The following is a 22,828-nucleotide window of genomic DNA, read 5'->3' as shown; positions in this document are numbered from 1 at the left end:
GATGATTAATAAAAAAAAAAAATCAATTAATTGAATACATGTCACTTTTTTCAATTACCTTTACAATTTAACTTGAAGTTTTAGGCATGTTGTAAGACAATGAAGATAAAATGGATGACTGTTTTCCTCAAAAATAATAATTTATTTCAGCTTCATGGCTTAATTGTAGTCTACAACTGTACTGTCTTAAGTACATATAAAATAAAGGTCCTGAGTATAGAAGATAAAAATAATTTCTTATTACACCAATCAGAGAAAAGTTCTATTCATTCAAATAAATTAAAAAGTGATGCTGATTGACACTTTTTTCTTGTGGGCAATGCGCCGATATAAATTGTGTCAAAGACCCGTTTATTTTTTTTCTTTAAACAAACTAAACAACAAAATCAAATTGAGGAAGCAGCCTGTTATGAATCAGTTTTCTTTATCAAACAGTTGTTTATAAACAAAATCAACATGCAATTTTAAAGCCCAATCTCGTTTGACAATTTACAGCTTGAATGGGAGTTTGTGTTGAAAGAATACTCGCAGTAGCGGACCCTAACATCAGTAACAAAATAAACCACACATTTCCAAAGATGGACAATGGACTCTCTTCCTCAGCTCTACGATCCCGTAGCAATTTAATTTCGTTATATTTTCAGTTTAATTTAGCTATATTCAACTTGCAATGTTGATAATTGCGATGTTTGTTTACACCCTTTTGTCTGACTGTGAAGAGAGAGGAAGTGACAATCGGCTTGCCGTGATATTTACGTCATCGGCCATCGTGCTGTGACCAGGGACACCTGCTTTAACACACACTTTTTCCCGGGAAAGTCCCGAACATTATACTAAGACGTGACCCGTGAAATGTCTGTGTAATCTCCGTGTCAGTCGACCCGGGAAATTGTTTTCACATACAACTATTGCGTGGTTAAATCCTGCGATATTCCCGGTGTTTCGGGGCATGTGAAAGGGGCTTAAGTTGTCATATAAACGGGTTTATGTTACGGTCTGCGACTGCAGATTGCAAGACTGTACCCAAGAGCAGACAACAATAGAGGGGATGCGCACAAGGGTTTATTAATACAAACAAAATAAACACGCAATCGTGGAAAAAGGCGGAATAACAAAAGGGGTCTGTGACAAGACGTCAACGGGGATCGAATAACACTGAACTAAACGGTGGGCATAAAGTCAATAAGATAACTAAAGAACACACTCAACACCTGCACAAGGTAGAGGAATCGCAGAACAAAAAACAGCTGACAAACAAGCTAGCAAATAATACAAATGGACTTCGAGGGTACAAGTGTCGAATGGCAATCAGCAAGTAAAATATCCTGGCACCCTTGCTTGGGTTGCCTGCGTTTAAATACGCAGCTGATGAGCACTGGAAGCACCTGCATCCAGGGAAACACCGCCCACACTCGGATATCAGATAATTGACAAGGAGCCAAATATGACAGTTTATGTGTGTGGTTTCTTTACTAGAAGAAATGAGAACTTTATAATCTAACAATAACTCAAGAGCTAAGATGCTTCTCAAAAACACAATACAAACAGACAGTCAAGCCACTGATTACCATAATCCCTAACTAGTTTAGCGCCCCATGCTAAGTAGTAACGTCCCATTAACAAAGAATACAAACAATACAATTGGCTTCATTTACTCAGCTCTGACGGAGGCCCACTGGATCTAAAAACACAAAAGACAATCTAACTCCTGACCCTTCATAATGTTATTAATTCAGCATGCCAATCTGAGTGTAACAGTGAACTCTCTCTCTTTCCTGCTCTAATCACTGGCAGCGCGCGCAGCCTCACATTACACACAAACAAGGACCCAAACGGGACTGCTCATGGCTGCCAGTAAAAATTGATTATCAAATTCATTGGCAAGTAATTTTATTAACCGATTTTAATGATTTTTTTCTAGCCTTATAACCAACACTACCTGATTGTCATAATATAAGTACTGCAGTTTTTAAATATAATGTATGTTGCTATTATTTGAATTTGCTATGAACTCTGCCGCTTAAACTGTGATTCATCTGATTTATGAATAGGCTTGCTAACTAGCTTGATGTCGTCAAAACAGTGGAGTCCCAATTTATGAAAGGCTCATTGTTCAAACAATTGAATTCATGAACAAGAGACTAACAAAAATACTGTCCGATGTTTCCAAATGTTTAGATTAAAACACTCATTTTATTTCTACTTTTGCAGTAAGTTTAACACATTTATCATTATAGTCAAGTCACATTCATTTTCATAGCTCTTAATCACTGCAAGGTCCTAAAGAGCTTCAATGACCCACAGTTGACATTAAACTATTAAATAAATAAATGAATAATACTGAATGAATAGATCATATTTATTTATTTCATTTGCATTAAGATTATATATCCCCGGCTCTAACACAAGGACAGCAAGGCACTTGAGCATTGTATATGATTCTCACTATGTTACAATCATGCATATAACAGAAAAAAAAAAATAATGGCTTTTCCTTTTCTTGCAGGACTTGCATGTTATCAGTACAGATGAAAACCGTGTTGTGGCAGCTGTACAGGAGTGGAACCAAAATGAAACATACAATTTGTACGTGTCTGACACATCAGGCATCTATTACACTCTGTCTTTGGAGAATGTTGTCAGTAGCATGGGTCCTGAAGGAAATGTTATGGTTGATCTATATGAGGTAAACAGACTATGTCTTGTGATTTTTTTGAATTAGTGTATGTGTTCTAATCCTATTTTATGAGTGATTCTCATAAGTGGTGGGTTACCTTAATAGGTCACTTTAGCACAGCGATGATAATTAATATTGTTCGGGATGTGCAGTATGGGGTCTTCTGCATGCCAACCCCATTGTCAGCTCGTGAACAGTTTCATTAAAATGAACACTGTAATAAAAAGGAATAAGTATAATCTTATTCTAAATTAATCGGAAAAAAATATATTATTTCCAGCGATGTTCTTTGTGTCTCTGTCTTAAAAACACATTGTTTGAATGTAGAAGATTATGATGCTTACATTTTCAGTTTGTTTGATTTGATGTGCATATGCAACTTTTTACACCAACACAAACCTAATCCTAAGATTTACATGAATCAAATGGCATGCTAGACATCGAATTCATTTTGACTGGATTGGACGTCCAGCGCTGTCAATGGCACTGAAACCAGAGCATTCTTTCGTGGGCATTTACAGGTGTCTTTTTGTTCATTTTAGGGCAATAACAGGTTACTTTCTGTTGGTTTCTAGTCACTTCCATTTCAAGTAACCCAAAATCAGGTAGTGACCTGTAAATGCACCAAAATCAACAGGAATTGACCCGTAAATGCCTCAACATAAAAAGGAATTGACCAAAAAAATCAACAGGAAATGATGTGAAATACCCCTAAATCAACACATTGACTGCCGTAGAAGTCCAATCCATTTGAAGCTGGAGGGATTGCAGCGAATGGATGAATGTCAAACTCATTCCAGTTTACAGCAGAAGGATGAAAAGTGCTTGTTTTTCTGTTTATTAGTTGTTTTTTAGAATATCTTGGAATGATTTCCTGACCAAAGAACGATACTTGTATTGCCATATCGCAAGATCACTATTGTCAGCCTTGTATCGCTAATCGTATCGTGAAGTACTCAAAGGTTCTATAGAAAGGTCTGCAAAAAGTATTTTTCGTTGATGCAAATGTGATCTGATCTTTTTCAAAATCACACAGAAGAAAGTACAACGTCTGCTTCAGCTAAAACCACCCAAACATTGATAGGTTTTCATATTTTAATGATAATAGCATGCAAACAATGGTAGAAGGGGGATAAATAAGTAAGTGAACCTTCTGTATAAGGAGACTTAAAGAGCAATTGAGACCAATTTTTACCAAACATTTCAAGTCAGTTGTGTGCCCAATCACTGATGATTGGTTTAAAGCTCCCCTATCCACTATAAAACACACACCTTGTAAGAATTGTCTTGATGAGAAGCATTGTCTGATGTGAATCATGGCTCGGTCAACAGAGCTGTCTGAAGACCTGCGATCAAGGATTGTTGATTTGTATAAAGCTGGGAAAGGATACAAATCCATCTCTAAAAGTCTGGATTTTCATCAACCGATAGTCAGAGAAGTTGTCTACAAATGGAGAGAGTTTGGCACTGTTGCTTCTCTCCCAATGAGTGGCTGTCCACCAAAGATGACACCAGGAGTTTAGTGCAGAATAAGGTAAAAAAAAAAAAAACAAAAAAAAAAAACTAGAATGTTTGCTAAAGACTTACAGAAATCACTGGCACAGTCCAATATCTCTGTGCACACATCAACTAAATGTAAAACTATGGCCAAGAATGGAGTTCATGGGAGGACTCCACGGAGGAAGCCACTGCTGTCTAAAAATAACATTGTTGCTCTTTTAATGTTTGCAAAAAGGCACTCCACAGAATTTTTGGCAAAATACTTTGTGGACTGATGAAACCAAAGTTGAATTGTTTGGGAGCAACACACAACGTCATGTGTGAAGGAAAAATGGAACCGCTCACCAACATCAAAACCTCATCCACACCGTGAAGCATGGTGGAGGGAACAGCATGATTTGGGGTTGTTTTGCTACCTCAGGCCTGGACAACATGCAATCATTAATGGAAGAATGAACTCAAGGATGTTTTCCAGGAAAACCTGAGGCCGTCTGTCAGACAGTTGAAGCTAAAATGAGGATGGATGCTTCAACAAGACAATGATCCAAAAGACAGAAGTAAATCAACTTCAGAATGGTTTCAGAAGAACAAAAAACACATTCTGGAGTGGCCAAGTCAAAGTCCAGACTTCAACCCCATTGAGATGATGTGGCATGAACTAAAGACAGCGATTCATGCCAAACATTCCAGGAATCTGACTGAACTACAGTTTTGTGTAGAAGTATGGGCCAAGATTAGTCCTGATGGATGTGCCAGACTGATCTGCAGCTACAGGAAGCGTCTGGTTGAAGTTATTGCTGCCAAAGGGGTGGGGGGGGCGGGGGGCACAAAATATTAAATATGATGGTTGACTTACTTATTTTCCACCTTCTGTCATTGTTTGCATACTACCCTCATAAAATATGAAAACCTATCAAAGTTTGGACGGTTTTAGTTACATCAGATACAGTTTTTTCATCTGTGTTATTTTGACAAAGATCAGATTACATTTGATGGTGATTTTATGCAGAAATGTGAGAAATTCCAAAAGCTTCAGATGCTTTTCATTCCACTGTACGGTGAAATAAAATTAGTATTTTGTCTTTATCAGAAATTGTTGCGAACAGGTTTTGGTCTTAAATGTTAAGGTCTTAAAAATGCCTTAAAAAGCATTGAATTTGACTTTTAAAAGCGTGCAAGAACCCTGATTATAAGCTGCAGAAAAATTACAGTACAGTACAGTACAGTACATTAGCAAAAATTTAAAAAGGAGGAAATAATTCCGGTGCGGAGACCAATGCTTATCTCTTGTTTAGTCCGAATTAAGGCGTCCAAACCACTGCTTTCATTGGAGTCATCACGCAGAATGCAGGTTCTCTTAACTCTTCCTCTGGGGCTTATTGAAGTGTTTTTTGTCTGAGGCAACTGCTTATGACTCACTTCCGTTATGCAACCCAAAGCACCTACCTCTCCAGAGAGAATTCGAAAATGTTTTAGAAAACACGATGGAGAAAAAATCAAGTTAAGACGGCAATTTGTGTTTTTGTTTCATAGCTTTTAGTTTTATTCTGCGTTTACAGGTGGCAGGCATAAAAGGCATGTTCTTGGCCAATAAAAAGACAGAGAAGCAAGTAAAGACTCACATTACCTACAACAGAGGAAGAGATTGGAGGTTGTTGCAGGCCCCAAGCAAAGACCTGCGAGGCAATAGCATACACTGTATGCCAGTAAGTGCCTGTTTGTATTTATCAATGCATCTATTTTGTATACTGTTTAGTCATCATGAAAGTCATGGTAAAGTTGGAAACTATTGCTGGGTGATACAGGGAAGGAAAAAAATCAACAATTTTATACCAAGCTAACAATATGCCTCGATGTAGTACATTTTTAATTGCTCGATGAAAAATTATACAACGTAATGGCACTTTTTGTTTTCCTCACTTTATATTGACACTTACCAAACAGGTCACAAATGTGAAGGCATCTTGTAGTGCTGCAGTATAATATTTTAATGTGAACAGAAGAAGCAAAATAACATATACAGTATTATTGCACGTGGGACTGCAGCTATCGAATATTTAATTAATTGATTGATCTATCAGTCAGTTAGTTCGAACAATCGAGTAATCTGATTAGTAACATTACATATGTTGCAGAATAAATTTTAGCAGATGTAAAACAAAATTCCTGAGTTTTTTCAAACTCAATGTATATATATATATATATGGCGGAAAACACTCAGGTGATTTGAAGTTCCACTGAGACCCCCAATTTGGCCAAATTTCAAAATTGTCCTATATGCAATGTGTGACACATCATTGAAAAGCTTAAAATCTCAATTTTCTGGGGAGAAAAATTTTGAAGAAGGAGGGCATTTAAAAAAGAAAATTAAAACCCCTTAACCCTAACTCGAGGTGAGAGGCTAAGCACGAGAGAGCATAATTAAAGACACCATGATTTTAACAAGATATTATCGCGTTATTACTTTGTTTCGATCCAAAAACTCCATATAGAATGTCTCACCCAGTGTCAAGACACAGCTATGAATGGTCACAGCCGGACTTTTGGGGCATTTTATGGGTGAAACACGGTAATATAACAAGGGTTGCAATGCAGAAATCGCAGACATCAAGGAATGGTCGAGATTTTCTTTTTCAAATATTTCCCCTTTTAAACATTTTTTTCCCAATTTTTCTTTGTATGGATCGATTATTTATCATCTAAAATATCTGGGAAAATGTGACAGTAACAAAAAAAAAAAAAAAAAAAAAAACACAATTAAGCGGTAGTTATGAGGTAGATAGATATCCCTGACCTATTTACAGACACTACTTTTTTCAATGTGAAGTAATTTGTTTAAAAGTTTAAAATATGCGAGTGAATAATTTTTTAGTCGTGTTTTTTTTTTTTTTAAGTATTAGACATCAATTAATGATTCCACGCTAAAAATGACAGACATTTCGAATAATAAATACAATTATTTACCTTCTTTGTATGGCTGGGTTGAAATAAAAGCTGTTTCGTGGGTTCTAAACGGGGGTCTCCAGGGTGTGTGTGTATATATATATATATATATACTGTAACATCCTTATTATTATTCTTGTTACATATTATTTATTATTATTTTCTTTTATTTATATGATTTTAAAAAAAATTCATTTCATTTTAGGCAGTTACATTCATTTTAACAAATACAGTTCTGCTTTCAAAAAACGACAAATTATTTTATTATTTATTATGTTATTATATATTTTTATTATTATTAATTTGGTATTATTACTATTGATTTAACAAATCGTTCTAACACATATTCCCACAAAAAACTGAGAAATTTACCTCTGAACTAAATTATGAATGCATGAACAATCAAATTAGCTCGAACAAAAACTTGATGTTGGTCTTAACAGGGAGCAGCTGGATCCAACCATGTGAGATGATTCACTGTTGCCACTAGAGGGCAACAATGAATCCACCCAAATAAATAAAATGACATGCAAGCACTTTCAAAACAAACCATTACAACACCACTAATTAAACGAATCCTCGTAGCAGCAAAATTTGATTCGAAGCTTTTTTCGAATCAAATTACTCAAGTTAATCGATTATTCGCTGCAGGTCTAATTGCACCCATTAATATATTCAGTATTATCTTATTTTGTGGACACTGACCTTTTCGTTGGAAGACTAGGGAGCTCGAGTCAGGTTATGATTAGTGCTTGGCAATTGTGACGAAACATTTTGGCAAAAACAGTTTATATGTATCAGCAAAATAAAGGGCATCACCAAATAATAAACAAAATAATTTATAGCTCTTGTGTTTTTTAAGGATCACTCTGACTAAACGGGAAATATAGCATCAATGCACAGTAGTTAAATATTTCCATTGATTACTATTTGCAGATTTTATGTAAATATTCCCCTATACACAAGAGCAATTGTTCTTCTTTCTTGAATTTGCCATTCTGTAGCATGCTTTGCCTTCTAGCGATATTATCCAGCAATTTGTCAGGATATGTCAACGTTTTAATAAACCCCTAAACAGCCTGTCACCGCACGGCCTGAATTACTGGCATTTTGCCCGGTGGTAATGAGAATTGTGCCGTTAAAGGTTAACCAAATCAAAACTAATGGTGAGACTACCCTATATTAAATGGCAGGAGTGATACATTGAATGCCATGGGAGGGTTCCACATTCAAATTGTTATCTGTTATTATCTGTTGGAACTATGTATCAGGCTCAATAAAATGAATAATAGGGTGATGTTTTTTATTTTTTATATGCAGCCATATTGTTCATTGCATCTTCATCTTCATGTCTCTGCAAATCCCTACACATCTGGAAACATCGCAAGTAGGGACTCAGCACCTGGGATCATTGTGGCATCAGGTAAGTTCATGAAGCATTCTTTCCTTACCTTGTGTTTTGATAAAGTAGTACAATACATGCAGGACTAAAAGAAAATCTAGCAAAACATAGGATACCAACACCATGATCATATCATAATTCCCCCACAAAAGAAGAAGATACAGTAAGTCACCGTTGGAGTGTCCTTGTGCAAGATGAATGTTAAATTACTTCCAGTTATATAAATCACGTTTTATTGCTTGCTTGTTTGCAAGTGTTTTCAAACTTGGAAACTAAGCTTGGGACAAGTTCATAGGAATGGTTTACTCATGAAATGAAAACCACTTTTTAGCCAAATGCAAAAACATATTCCCACAAACGCAAATGTGTCACTCAAATGGAAATAAATGAAAAAAAAAAAAACATTTTTTTTTCAAACACATACAGTAAATTCTAAACTAACGCAGCGTAATGATAAATGGGAAGGCATGGCTCAGTGGTAGAGTAGTCATTCCCCAATGCAGAGTTTGTGGGTTCACCGCCCTAGTCTAGAATGTTGAAGTGTCCTCGAGCAACATACTGGACCCTATGTGTATCCTGATGCGGCGTCATCAGTAGGTGACCAGGGAAATAGTGTCAAAGTGTTTTGGGGACCTTGAAGGTAAACAAGTGCTTTAACAAGTGGAGGTCCATTTATAATTTTAACATATAGTTTAGGCAGAGGTGGGTAGTAATGTGTTACATTTAATCCGTTACATATACTTGATTAACTTTTTACTTTTTAAAAAATTTTACTAAGCCATACTTTTTACTTTTTCTAAGTAGATTTGTGGAGAAGAAGCGCTACTCTTACTCCGCTACTTTGGGCTACACTAGTAGTTACATTTTTCCTCTTTATTCTTCATCATAGACTTGATAATGATATTGGCAAGACACGTGGCGCGGGGCAGATTAATGGGGGGCCTTCATTGTTGGCTTTATAGTTATGGACGTAAAACAGTCTCGATTCTTGGTTAAAAGCAAAAAAAAAAAAACAAAAACAAAAAAAAAACTTGCAGTTAGCATTTATTTCACGGAAATGATTTTAGTCTGTCAGTCAATGTGGCGGCCGCCATATGTAAACAGCTTTTCTGGTGAAAATTCTTGTGAATAAATGCTTTAATCCCTGAATTCTTTATAGATATGGATGTAAAACAAACTTGATTCTTGGTTAAAAGCAACAAAAAAAAAAACATGCAGGTAACATTTATTTTACGTAAATATTGCGAACTATGAGGCTAATCAGTAAGGAAATTAGCAGCCGCCGTATGTAAACAAAGAGCATTTCCCGTTGAAAATTATTGTGAATAAATGCTTAAATCCCTGAGTTCCTTACAAATATGGACATAAAAGAGTCAATTCTTGGTTAAAAGTAGTGATGTACGATAATGCATTTTTCAGCCGATACCGATAACCGATAATTTCCTCCTCGTTCCAACCGATAACCGATAATGTCAAGCCGATAATTCTATTAAAAGATTTATGTAAAATTTTAAAGTATACACAAGAGAAAATATTACTGTGCAAAAATATTATTCCTCTTTTTTTCAACATCAAATGTGAACAAGTAGTAAATTCCAACATCTAAATAAAGACAGATTGTCTGACATTGTGTAATGGTAAACAATTACTTACAGAGTAAATACCTAAGTTGCACAAAAATGGCTTTAAAAGTAAGCCATTTCTAATGTATAACATTACTACACAGCAAAAACACAACTCCTTAAAACTAGTTGAATTCCCTTGTTTTCAGTGTAAATCTATTGGAAATAAGGGAAATTAACTGCCAGCACTTCAAGTATATTTTGCTCAGATTTCTTGAAGAAAAATAGCCAGCTGAAAATGAGCTTAACAGCCTTATTTTAAGCAATAAATTATTATACATAATCCTAAAAAAAAAAAAAAAAAAAAAACCTTGTCAGAAATGTTCTTTATTCAAGACTATGTATGGTTCAAAACATTATTTGAAATCAATTTTTTCTTGATTTAGGTGAAAAATGACCTTATGTTTTTTTAGATGTTTGGGCTTAATAAGAACAAATGGCAATATTTAGTTAAAGTAAGTGGAATAATCTGGCGTATTCATCTGTTAACTAGTCTTCAACACTCAAACAAGATGGGGAAAATTATTTGACTAGATTTAAGAAGAATGATCTGATTAAGACGTCATAAATTTAAAGCGTACTGAATGCATTACTGACCGGATGACTTCTTTGTGTGGTTTGGTGCATGTTACAATTATCAACTAACCACTGTGCCGTCATGATAAAAATGCTTACTTGACATCACTTGTCCAAATGTCCGTGGTAAAACTGATGTGATTGGCATGTCTTTCACGAAGAATCGTGGTCGTATAAACTGCATTATTTTTTCATCCAGGGGTTTGGCTATCGGGTCATTTCAGGAATTTCCTCCCATCTGTGCCCTTCAGTCCGTCCGGCTGCCAAATTAGCAGCCGCGCCAGGCCTCTGTCTTGAATTGGAGTGGCGGCGGCAGCTAAGTTCGTACCGGATATCCGCCCGCCCCGGCTGGCTCGCTGCGGCGTGTTTGGTGCATGGCACTGCTCTGCTCGCCTAGGGCAAGGCGGCGGCCTGCCTGACCGGCGGGCTCCGTCAGAAGACAGCTACTTGTCGACTATCGGTCTCGTGAGGTGTTTAGCCATAGATGGGAGTTTACCACCCGCTTTGGGCTGCATTCCCAAACAACCCAACTCCGGAAGGACCGCAGCGTCTCTGTATCATCACAAGCCCCGTAGCTTCCTTTATCGTTTATTTGTGTTTACAATAGCTTTAGCATTCGCGCAAGCAGCAGCCTCGTATTCGTTCCAAACATCTTTGTGATGCAGTTTTAAATGGCTGCTGGGTTAGTGGTGTTCAATGAGGACACTTTCTTTACACCTCTTGGAACTCCTGCAGTGCATGTTTTGTAGATGGCTAGAGCGTCGTTTATTTCATTTCACACAAAATCAACGCACGCTAGTGAGAGCGCCTCAACACTGATAACACCGCCTCCTCTATGACGCCGTACTCCTCAACCCCTCCTCCCACAGGGGCTTCAGAGAGGGGAGGGGTTGAGCAGGTGGCGGTGGAGAAGTGGAGAAAACTTCTTGGTTGCGCACATTTGGAGGCTAAATCAAGTATCTAATTATCGGATAGCATTATCGGTTGATTTTTTTTTTTTCATCTGTATTATCTGTGTGACATCATAATTGCCATTATCGGCCGATAATTATCGATAACCAATATTATCGTGTGTCTTTAGTTAAAAGCAAAAAAAGACGTGCAGGTAGCATTTATTTTTTCTTAAATATTGCGAAGTGTAATGCCAATGCTGTAGCGGCTAATTTCTCCCATTGAGTTTCAAAATGCATGCATGGTATGAACAATAAAATAATTACCATGAATCCTCGAACAAATCATTCCTGAGACAATCCTATCTGTTTCGTACTTTTTCAACATAAATCCGGTGTTTGATCGCTGCATTTGCGGCTGCGACCGACTGCTGCAAATGACTGAAGCGGATTGTGGGATGGGATACTTGAAGGCGTGGCGCACGAATCTGGTCAAATCTGACCCATCAATATAATTATGAAGTCTACATATTAGATTTTACTTCTTTTTTTTTTGCCAGAGATCCCAACAGTGGCTCAACCAGTTTCACCACTGAGTAGTCGCAATAATAATCACATGACTCCATTATACCAAACAGACTCAAGCCTGCTGTTCTATGATCACGCCGGCCTGTTCAATCATGTGGCGTCTTTAAAGCGCCGTGAAAATTAAACTATTTGACGCAGAGCGCCACCGTCAGTATGGCTCTTTTATTCAGACTCTTTAATTTTCTCTCCGTGTTTTTATATGGCACTGATTGACCACGGAAAACTGGACCTCTGATCCTTTTAGTTTCATAATAGCAAATGTTTTCTCCACTGGAGGGGATAATGCTTAATTTCAGTTTGTTTGTTTGTTTGTTTTTTTGTCTCTGGCCAGAATTCAATGTATTTTTTGTTGTTGTTGTTGTTGTATTTCTTTGGCTAATTGTGGTTATGTAACATGTTATAGTACAGTATTATAATAACAGTTCCTATAGATAACTTTGCGCTGAGAAAGAAAATACCATTGTTAAAAAATAAATAAATAAATAAATCAAACACCTTAAGCAGTTAATCACAATGTTACTCATGAGTATTCTTGTTACCAAATACTTTTTTACTTGTACTTGAGTACATTTTTTGGATGACTACTTTTACTTGAGTAAAATTGTGTTGATGTAACACTACTCTTACTTTTAGTAATTTTTTTCTCTACCCACCTCTGATGTTAGGTCACTAAAAAAGGGCAATGGCCCACCTGAGACACAGGTTTAAGATCGCATCCAGAGGTGGGGGGCAATCCCTTTAAAAGGGCATATGCACTTAAGCTCTCATGACCACCGCTTAGCAACCTGCTTCATCTGTGCGTTGCGAATAAAGAAATTCATGCAATCAACGTCAGACGAGGGGATCTAACAAATAGAGCCACGTTGCCATCAAAGTACACCTGGGTGATTCTCATTAAAGCTATGCATTATGTTCATGAAGGACATTTACCAAAGCTATCTTAAAAAGAATGCTATGTTGACTCAGTAATTTTTTTTAATCAACTGTTTGAGCTCCCTTATATTTTATTTACAGTAAAATATCTCCATCCATCTATCCATCATCTACTGCTTGAACAAGGACGCCCAGACTACCCTGCTAAAGCTAATTGATAAATTAATGCTGAACTGACATTATTCATTTTACCTCACAGGGTAAAAAACTTTTTTGCATTATGCATTAAAAAAAATGTAATGCCATTAATACGGCAATACATTAATGCAGCATTCAAGCATTAATTTGGCCACCATTATTAAAAAAACATGAATTTAACTATTACCAATATCAAAAAAGGCCAAACAATCCTACCTTGTAGCCATATTTAGTCTTGCCTTTGCGGTTATATATATATATATATATATATATATATATATATATATACAGTGCTGCTCGAAAGTTTGTGAACCCCACAGCGATGGTCAGATTTTTTGTAAAAAAAAACTAAAATAACCTTATTAAATGTTAAGTTATACCCAAATCCACAATACTGACATTCCAAATAATGGACTGAAACAAAAGAAATAGTTATATTGTCATTCTTTATTTAACAAAAGTGGTTGATTTAAGAAAAACTCAGATATCATGTGTGCAAAAGTATGTGAACCCCTTCAGTTAATAGGATATTGCGCCTCCTTTTGCAGAGATTACCTCAACCAAACGGTTTCTGTAGTGACTAATCAGCCTCTCACATCTACTTTGGGGGATTTTTGCCCATTCTTCCTTGCAGAACGCAGTCAGTTGAGAGAGGTTTGATGGGCGTCTGGCATGAACTGCTCGCTTCAGGTCCCGCCACAGCATTTCAATGGGATTTAGGTCAGGACTTTGACTGGGCCAGTCCAGAACACGAATCTTCTTCTTTTTCAGCCATTCCTTGGTTGTATTGCTGGAATGCTTTGGATCATTATCATGTTGCATGATCCACCTTCTGCCAAGCTTTAACTTCAAAACAGATGGCGTCAGGTTATGTTCTAGGATTTGACAATATTCCTCAGAATTCATGATTCCCTGGACTATGTGGAGTTGTCCAGGTCCTGAGGATGAAAAGCAAGCCCAGATCTTGACATTCCCACCTCCATGCTTCACTGTTGGGAGAAGGTTCTTTTGGTGGTATGCAGTGTTGACTTTTCGCCAGACATGGCGGTTTTGGTTGTGACCAAACAGTTCAATTTTGCACCTACATCAGTTGATGAAAACTCTTTTTAATTTAGTCTCGACAACACAACTGTTAAAAAAACAAAAAAAAAACTACTGAATTGATTGATTAGGAAATCAGGTTGAAATAATAGAAAATTCCAAAATGTTGAGGGGGTTCACAAACTTTTGAGCAGCACTGTGTATATATATATATATATATATATATATATATATATATATATATATTCTGTGGTAAGAAAAGTTTTGAACAGGAGGGCATTTAAAAAAAAAAAAAAAAAGGTTTTTTAAACAGCAAAACCCTATCTGGAGGTGAGAGCACGCGAGAACAGAATTACAGACGCTATGACTTTAACAAGATATTATCGCGTTCTTACCTTGTTTCGATCCAAAAACTCCATGATGCATGTATCACTGAGTGTCAAGACACATCCGTGAATGGCCACAGCCGGATCTTTGGGGGATTTTATGGGTGAAACATGATAATATAACAAGGGCCACGATGCAGAAATCGCAGACATCAAGGAGTGGTCGAGATTTTCTTTTTCATATATCTACCCTTTAATTTTTTAATATTTTTTTTAATCAATTTTTCTTTGTTTGGATTGATTATTTATTCTCTAACATATCGGAGAAAATGTGACAGTAACAAAAAAAATACAATTAAGAGACAGTTATGAGGTAAATATCCGTGACACCATTTTTTTCATTGTGACTTAATTTGTTTAAAAGTTTAAACTATGCGAGTGAATAATTTTTTTAAAGTGTTTTTTTTTTTTTTTTAAACGAAATATTAGCTATCAATTATTGATTCTAAGCTAAAAATGACAGACATTTTGAATAATAAATATGATAAATTACCTTCGTTTTACGGCTGGGTTGAAACAAAGCGATTTCGCGACATCTGTAAACGGGGGTTTCTAGGGCAAAACGGACAAATTAAAAATAGTTCGGGGGTTTGATGTGCCATGAATCTGCTATGGCAGCATATAGACATATTGTTCTATCAAACACAACAGTTGTTTTGGCCTAAAATACAGCAGTTTCTTTTAAGGAGGAGTGCAAGAGCAGAAATTGCCTTTTCAGGCTTGTCTTTGTTTTCCGCCATATATATGACGGGACCATGAATACCGGTCAAACAGTAATGAAAGCTGCTAGACACTGGATTTTCTTTAAATATTATTTTTATACACAGCAAGAAATTATTTAAGCTAATCATAATCTGCTAAATTATATAGTTTTAAACAAATTTACAAGTTACTACTTTCCTTTCAGTAACCATTATATTTACTCAAATCTACACTTGTAATTTTTTGTTTGATTGAATCTGGATCTCTGAATGTCCAAAACCTGAATTCTTTCTTGGTAATGTAGCGGCACCTTCAGAGGTACTATATAAAGAAAACAACAACTCAATTTACACTACACGAGCAATGGTCATTCCTCAAGTGCAATTTCAGTTGTCCACTTAACATAGGATTATTGAGAATTAATATGTAATAGGAGGAATTTACATACAGTATGTAGGAACACATATTCAACATGCATTTGAAATATGAACGCATTATTTTGTAAGTGTTTGATTACTTTAAGGAAGTCAGTGTTTTGTAAATGCTTAAAATTATATACTTAATGTAATGTAGAGTATTTTTAACTTCAGTCTGCACCTCCATTTGGCAGCACCCACCATTACACACTGTTGTTGTCTTTTCATTAGAATATAATGAATTTGCTGTACATATTTTTTCAAGAATTCTCTCTTCACACATTGTCATTTGTATGCATCAAAGGTTCCTTTGGTTCTGAGCTCTCCACCAGCAATATTAGTGTATACATAACCTCGGATGCAGGCAACACATGGAGACAGGTAGGTGTTTATAGTACATACAGAATGTTGTCATCCATAAGGCTTAACATTTTTTTTATGGTTCTCCATTAATAGATGACAAGTACAGTGGTACCTCTACTTTAAAAATTAATTGGTTCTAGAAGTAGTTTCGTAAACTGAAAAGTCCATATATACGTATAACATACATACATACATACATACATGCATGTTGCAAGTTAATTTTATTGCTGACACTCTGCGTTTCGGGGTCATCAACATATTTTGCCTCCCGCCCACCTCCCCAAAAGTCAAAGTCCGCCTATGCATAATCCATTACAGACTCCTCAAAATTCATGCACATAAATCTTTTATATCAATCTTTTTCAAAACATGTAAAAAATACATGTTACAATTGGTTTATTGCACAATAATTGTACGTCATACTTGTGCAGAATATAAAAAACAAACAATATAGTAAAGAATAACAGTCGTAAAGCCGTCAGAACACGGGGGACAAATGAAGAGGAAGCTGGGATGCACACATACAGTATAGGTCCCTCTTAGGCAATTGGATGCCCGGAAGATGCTTGGCAATAGCCAATGGCAGAGTAGCTATAAGTATGTTATGTTCAGTAAACTCTGGGAGCTGTGTACCAGTGATACAGTATTTTTTCCTTTTGTATCATGAAATTTCTTTCTTAACAAGAGCCAATATTTTCCCACTGAGGCATGTCTTAACCCAATAATTCCGTATATAGAGACCTTCGTAAGTAGAGGTACCACTGTAGATATCTTCAAGCAAAATGAGTGGTTAAAATGTGTTATTATAACAGTTATTATTTCAGCTAAGCCAGCAATCACAAAGGCAAACATATTGCAGTGCTTTGAGAGAGTGTTTCCCAGACAACTGTCAAAAGTAAATACGAATTTAGTCAGAAAATGTATACAGTATACTCAATATCTCAAGACTGGTTTTACCAATTGACACCAAATCAGATCAAGCAAGCAAGAAAACATTCTTTCAGGATACACACTGTTGTGTTTATAAGTACTTTGTGGTGAATGTAAATAAGTTTTAAATTAAAAAAAATAATAGTAATTAAAAAAAAACTTTATTAGTGTTTCTCTCTCTTTGTCTTGGCCCTAAGATCTTCAATGAGGAATATGCAGTTCTCTATCTTGACCAAGGAGGAGCCTTAGTTGCAATAAGACACACCCCACTTCCCATCCGACACTTGTGGTGAGTCATGGTGAAATAGATGCAATCAATCACAGTAACTCATTTCAGGAGATGAAACCCAAAATTAAATTCAAAATTAAAACCAAATGAATTTGTTGTCTAACTGGAGGGAACTCTTAAAGTAGGGTGAAACTTCCAGAAATCTAAAACCATATAGGCTATATGCATCGACAATTGATCGCACCATTCTGTCTTCACATTTCTTGGTCTAACGACCTGAGTTAAATCACCACTCAGGTGTGGCATCTGAGCTCTGTGCAGGATATGAAATACAGACATTAAACAGCTTTCAGCATCATTACATTGTGCACACATTGTAAGAGATTAGCGTGGGCACCAAGTGTAATTGATTTTTATGTTCCCAGGTTAAGCTTTGATGAAGGACGACAGTGGAACAAGTACAGCTTCACCAGCACACCTCTATTCATGGATGGTGTGCTGGGAGAGCCAGGGGAAGAGACACTAATCATGACGTGAGTTACGATTTGTCATTACAGAAGTGTATCCACCACAGTTCATCCACACAATGAACTACATAGAAAGACACGTAGGATGTTTGAATCTGTTTCCATAACAAATGGGATATACCATAATTCCTGGACTAAAAAGTGCACCTGATTGTAAACCGCACCAGCCAAATTTCACAAAATTTTAGAATTAAATCCATAAATATGCCGTACCTGACTATAAGCCGCAGGTGTTCATATCTTAACACTGGATTTTACACAGTGAGGAGCAGTAGTGTTTGCACCACTTGTGATTTTGCTCACACACGTAGAAAATAGGTAGAGGTTTGAAATTTCAATCATAGATGCATTTCCACTTAGAGACATTATCTGAAAAAAAATTCAGAAATAACATTGCATTATTTTTAAAAATAATTTATTTTTAATTTACTGGGGTTCATAAGTAGTGTATTTGTACCGCTGAGAAAATCAGTGCTTATATTTATTGCAGAGGCCTTTATTTGTAATTACAGAGGTCAGGCACTTTCTGTAGTTCTTCACCAAGTTTTCAGATATGAAAACTGGGATTTTGGCTCATTCCTCCACACAAATCTTTTCTAAATCTGTCACATTTCTAGGCTGTCATTGAGAAACACGAAGTTTCAGCTCCATCCAAAGATTTTGTTATTGGATTGAGGTCTGGAGACTGGCTAGGCCGCTCCAAAACTTTGATATGCTTTTTACGGAGCCACTCCTTGGTCAGCTTGGCCATCTTCAAGTCTCTGACTGAGAGAAGGAGGTTGTGGCTCAAAATCTGACGATACGTTTCACCATTCATCCTCTGCTTTATACAGTACAGTTGTCCTGTCCCCTATGCCGAAAAGCAGCCCCAAAGCATGAGGTTTCCAACCCTATACTTCACAGTGGGGATGGTGTTATTGGGATTTTACTCGTCCTTCTTTTTCCTCCACACACAACAAGTGCACCAAAAAGTTCTACTTTGGTCTCATCTGACCAAATGACTTTCTCCTATGACCCCTCTGCATCATTCAGATGGTCCCTGGCAAACTTCAGATGGGCCTTCACATATTCTGGCTTCAACAGGCGAACCTTCTGAGCAATGCGTGATTTTGAACCATTGCACTGTAGTGTTGTACTGACAGTGGCCTTTGAAACTCTGCATTCAGCTCTCTTGAGGTCATTGACCAGCTCCTGCCGTGTAGTTCTATGCTAAGCCCTCACTTTTCTCATCATGAGTGATGCCTCATAAGGAGAAATTTTACATGGAGCCCCAGTCTGAGGTAGAGTATCAGACATGTTTAGCCTTTTCCATTTTCTAACAATTTCTTTAACTGTTGATTTATTTTCACCAAGCTGCTTTCCAATTGTCCCATAGCCTATTCCAGCTTTGTGGAACTCAACAAGTTTTTCTGTGGTGTCTTTTGAAAGCTCTCTGGTCTTGCGCACGGTAGCAGTTGGTTTATGATTGACTGTGGGGTGCACAAGTGACAATAATGAGCTCACATGTGTGGTGGTTTGGTGGATAGTCATGGGGTAAAGGTGGACTTTTTTTTAAGGTAGACTGACAACGCTTTGAGTGTCAGAATTATTGCTGAATCTCAGGGGTACAGACAGTAAATAACAGCTGCCCCAGTAAATAACAAATAAATTATTTCAAAAAATCATACAATGTGATTTCTGAATTTTTTTTTTACAGATTATTTCTTTATGAGTGGAAATGCTTGATTGATTGACATTTCAGACCTCTACCTATTTTGTAAGTGGGTGAACTTGCAAAGTCACAAGGGGTGCAAATACTTCTGCTCCTCACTCTAGGTGTTACACAGAAATATTTGAATTCTAAAAATATGTTTACTAACCAGATAAACACGCATCAACATCACCAACTCGTGGTGTCTGAATGCTTAAAAACAAACTAACTTTCAAAAGCAGGTCACTACATTTGCAAAGATATATATACTCCACCTTACCTTGCCTTCTAAACTTTACGTGGATGAAATCGAGACATCGACCGATATGGGTTTTTTCAGGACCGATACTAATTTTTAATAGTTAGAGGGGCCGATTACCAATTTTTGGAGCCAATTTTCCTTTGCAGTAAAAGTGTAAAAATTGCCGTAAAAAATTTGAATAATGCAAAAACTGAACTTCATTGAAATGCCTAAAGCACGTTTATTGAATCAGACAAATAGAACATAATAACTCTAGAAGTGCCTAAATGTCCAACACCCAGAAACATCTCTTAAAAAGTTGAATATGAAGAAATTTGACCTTTTAGCCAGATTGCCGGAATCCTGCTAGCCAAAGCCTAACCGCGCTTGCTAGCACAATTCCAACGATCCGGCCAAAGGGCTAAACTTCGCGCGTTGACTTTAGTTTTAACCCTTTGTACTGAGTCCATTTTAAACGCTGGAAAAAGGTTTAGAAACACAAGTTGACAATTTATTACAAGTCGACAGCAATCGTACAATAAGGCAAAACACCAAAGAGAGCCAGACGAGGAGTAAGGCTGGCTCCAACTTCGCAATATTATAAGTCAACAAAAATAAAAAAAACAAAACAAAAATAAAAAGTTGAATATATAGCTTTCTGAAATATTTCCACTGAAAAGAAAGCCCTGATGACCTCGTCTAAGTATCCTTGAGCAAGAGACTAAACCCCACATTGCTCCTGGTGCTGCATCAACAGTAGGTAGATGAGGATATAGTGTGAAGTTACCTGGCACGGCCAGACTGTTCTCCCTGTGTTTTTCAAACACTGAGAGTATAGTCTGGGACCCAGCCCATTAACGGCCTCTCGAGCAAGTACAAAATCAATCGACAAATCAGATTCGTTTATTATCATGACTTGTTCTTAACGAGCTACGTCACTCTTCCGTGTCGGAAGTCGTCCCCACAACAACACAGATGGCGAACGGGAGAGGTGAGAATATGTTCCAATCCACGGTAAAATCAGTTTTAAATTACCAAAAACACATTGACACAAGTCATTGACAACAGTCTGTCTCGCGTTAGCCATGTTGAATAAACTCCGCGCTCCTCGTATGTTTACTTCCGCGCGCAAGTCCCTCGTCCCGCCCGTCGCTGATTGGTCCACTCCGCTGTCTGTTTGCTGTGGCTTGCTCCGCCCTGGAAATTTTATCCACTTAATGGTGGCCAGACTCAATAGCTGGAACAGCGGTGAGTCTGGAGCACCAGGCTAAGTGTGAAGCACTTTGAGGGCCTTAAAAAAGTGGAAAGGCGCAATACAAGTGTAACTCCATTTACCATTACCATTTAACCAATCAGTGGACGGTGTGAATACTAGTGCAGGAGACAGCCAGCATGAGAGGGAGGCAGGGTTGCATCTGAGCCGAAATAACTGTTTTAAATTGATTTTTTCATATCGGCCGGTCGGATTTACAAAAAAAAAAAAAAAAAAAAAAGACTACCGATATAAGTCAAATTTCCAAATATCACTGCAAATAATCGACCCGGCCAATAATCGGTCTCTCTCTCTCTAATCTCTACGCAGAATGTTTGAATCTGTCTCCAAAACAAATAGGATCTAATTTCTCCCATTCTCTTTTCAAATGAAAAGTTTCCTCACAAAGGTCTTGATGATTTAGCAATATAGGATGATGTTGAGTATTGTTGAACAAACAACAACAACAATTTGTTGACTCAACTTGAAACTGAGCAATGAGTTTTCTTATACATCCCAAAAAATCATTGGTTGGTTGAACACTACATACAACAGGTCACTAACTGGCAGATTAGGGTCCGGTTCTGAACCCAGAGACGGTTGCTTACAAACCTCGACCCAAAGCTCATTAAGAATGGTTTTGATACGAAAATTTCCAGCTGATGCTATTTTAAGCAGAAGAAACGATTAGAGGCTTTACGGTAATGACGAAATGTATTACATGTGAGTCAAGCCGTCGATTTATTAAGCCAATTAAGTCTGTGAAATATTTTTCAACATGTTTGGAAAAATGAGTGGACATGTTTATTTATTTTTTTTTTTTATGTACTGTTAAAAATGGAGGCATGCATGGCTCTTTTACAGGATATTTGGCCACGTCAGCCATCGCTCAGAGTGGCAGTTAGTGAAAATTGACTTCAGATCCATTTTCAACAGAAGATGCACAGAGGAAGATTATCAGACTTGGCACCTTCACAATCAGGTATCAGGCCAGCATAGGAAAAAATGATTACGTACATTCATGGTAAATGATTTTGTACGTCACAAAATATGCTTCAAATATATGACCATACACTGTGCACTTTGCTATTTTATTATAAACATTTTCACATTATGTGATTTTTTTTTTTTTCCCAATTTATTAAAAAAAAAATACTGGTAGCAGTTAAGATTTGTTTTTCTTCATTTTGTTGAAATCTATTCCCTTTCACTCTTAGTAAAAGCAATGTTACGTTTTGCACTTTTACTTTTTACTTTTGACCTTTTTATCTTTTTTTTTTCTTCACTTGTGGATTACAGTATGGTTCAGATAAAGAAAAAAATTCTTGAAAACAGAATGCCTTTATTTAGACCGTAACGGAAGCTCTATAAACAAAGCACTCATTGACTGCTGCTCAGGGTACATTTGTACAATTTAATGAAAATGCAAGACATTTAAGTCATTCTTGCCGAACTAATTATAGGATTTAAATCTTGTTTTAAAGTACTTGAAATGATCTAACATGTAAGAAAGCAAAGCAGAAATAATATTTTGACATGTAATAAACAATAGCAAAAAGGCAGTGTTAAATATTTCAGTATTGTAAAAAAATAAAACCAAAAAGCCCCAGAAATTTCATAACTCATATAGACAAAAAAAACCCAACAACATATTAAGAAGTACAATGTGGAAAATACATATTGAATGTGACAACAATTGAATAAATAAATAAATAAAAAATCTCTACTTATTTTCAAAGCTGCAATTCAAATGAAATTTCTACCAGACATTGGTGGTACGTT

At 36.6% G+C, this 22,828-nt stretch overlaps 1 protein-coding gene across 4 annotated transcripts in view; it reads left to right on the top strand.

Moving 5' to 3' along the window:
• sorcs1 (sortilin-related VPS10 domain containing receptor 1) overlaps window positions 1–22,828 on the top strand; it is a 199,440-nt gene that overhangs the window by 134,180 nt on the left and 42,432 nt on the right. For all 4 annotated transcript variants that reach the window (XR_009064113.1, XR_009064112.1, XM_057843098.1 and 1 more), the window contains exons 9-15: window positions 2,507–2,686; window positions 5,737–5,883; window positions 8,441–8,543; window positions 16,119–16,195; window positions 17,305–17,396; window positions 17,762–17,869; window positions 21,911–22,028. Coding sequence is in view for 2 of the 4 variants with exons in the window: in XM_057843098.1 (XP_057699081.1) it covers window positions 2,507–2,686; window positions 5,737–5,883; window positions 8,441–8,543; window positions 16,119–16,195; window positions 17,305–17,396; window positions 17,762–17,869; window positions 21,911–22,028 (825 nt within the window). In the remaining 2 variants the exon portion in view is untranslated. The remainder of the gene's footprint in view (window positions 1–2,506; window positions 2,687–5,736; window positions 5,884–8,440; window positions 8,544–16,118; window positions 16,196–17,304; window positions 17,397–17,761; window positions 17,870–21,910; window positions 22,029–22,828) is intronic.

Source organism: Corythoichthys intestinalis, chromosome 8 (assembly GCF_030265065.1).
Source record: "Corythoichthys intestinalis isolate RoL2023-P3 chromosome 8, ASM3026506v1, whole genome shotgun sequence".
Taxonomy (NCBI): domain Eukaryota; kingdom Metazoa; phylum Chordata; class Actinopteri; order Syngnathiformes; family Syngnathidae; genus Corythoichthys; species Corythoichthys intestinalis.
The sequence above is the reverse complement of the archived record's forward strand: the minus strand, read 5'-3'. Positions and strand labels throughout refer to the sequence as shown.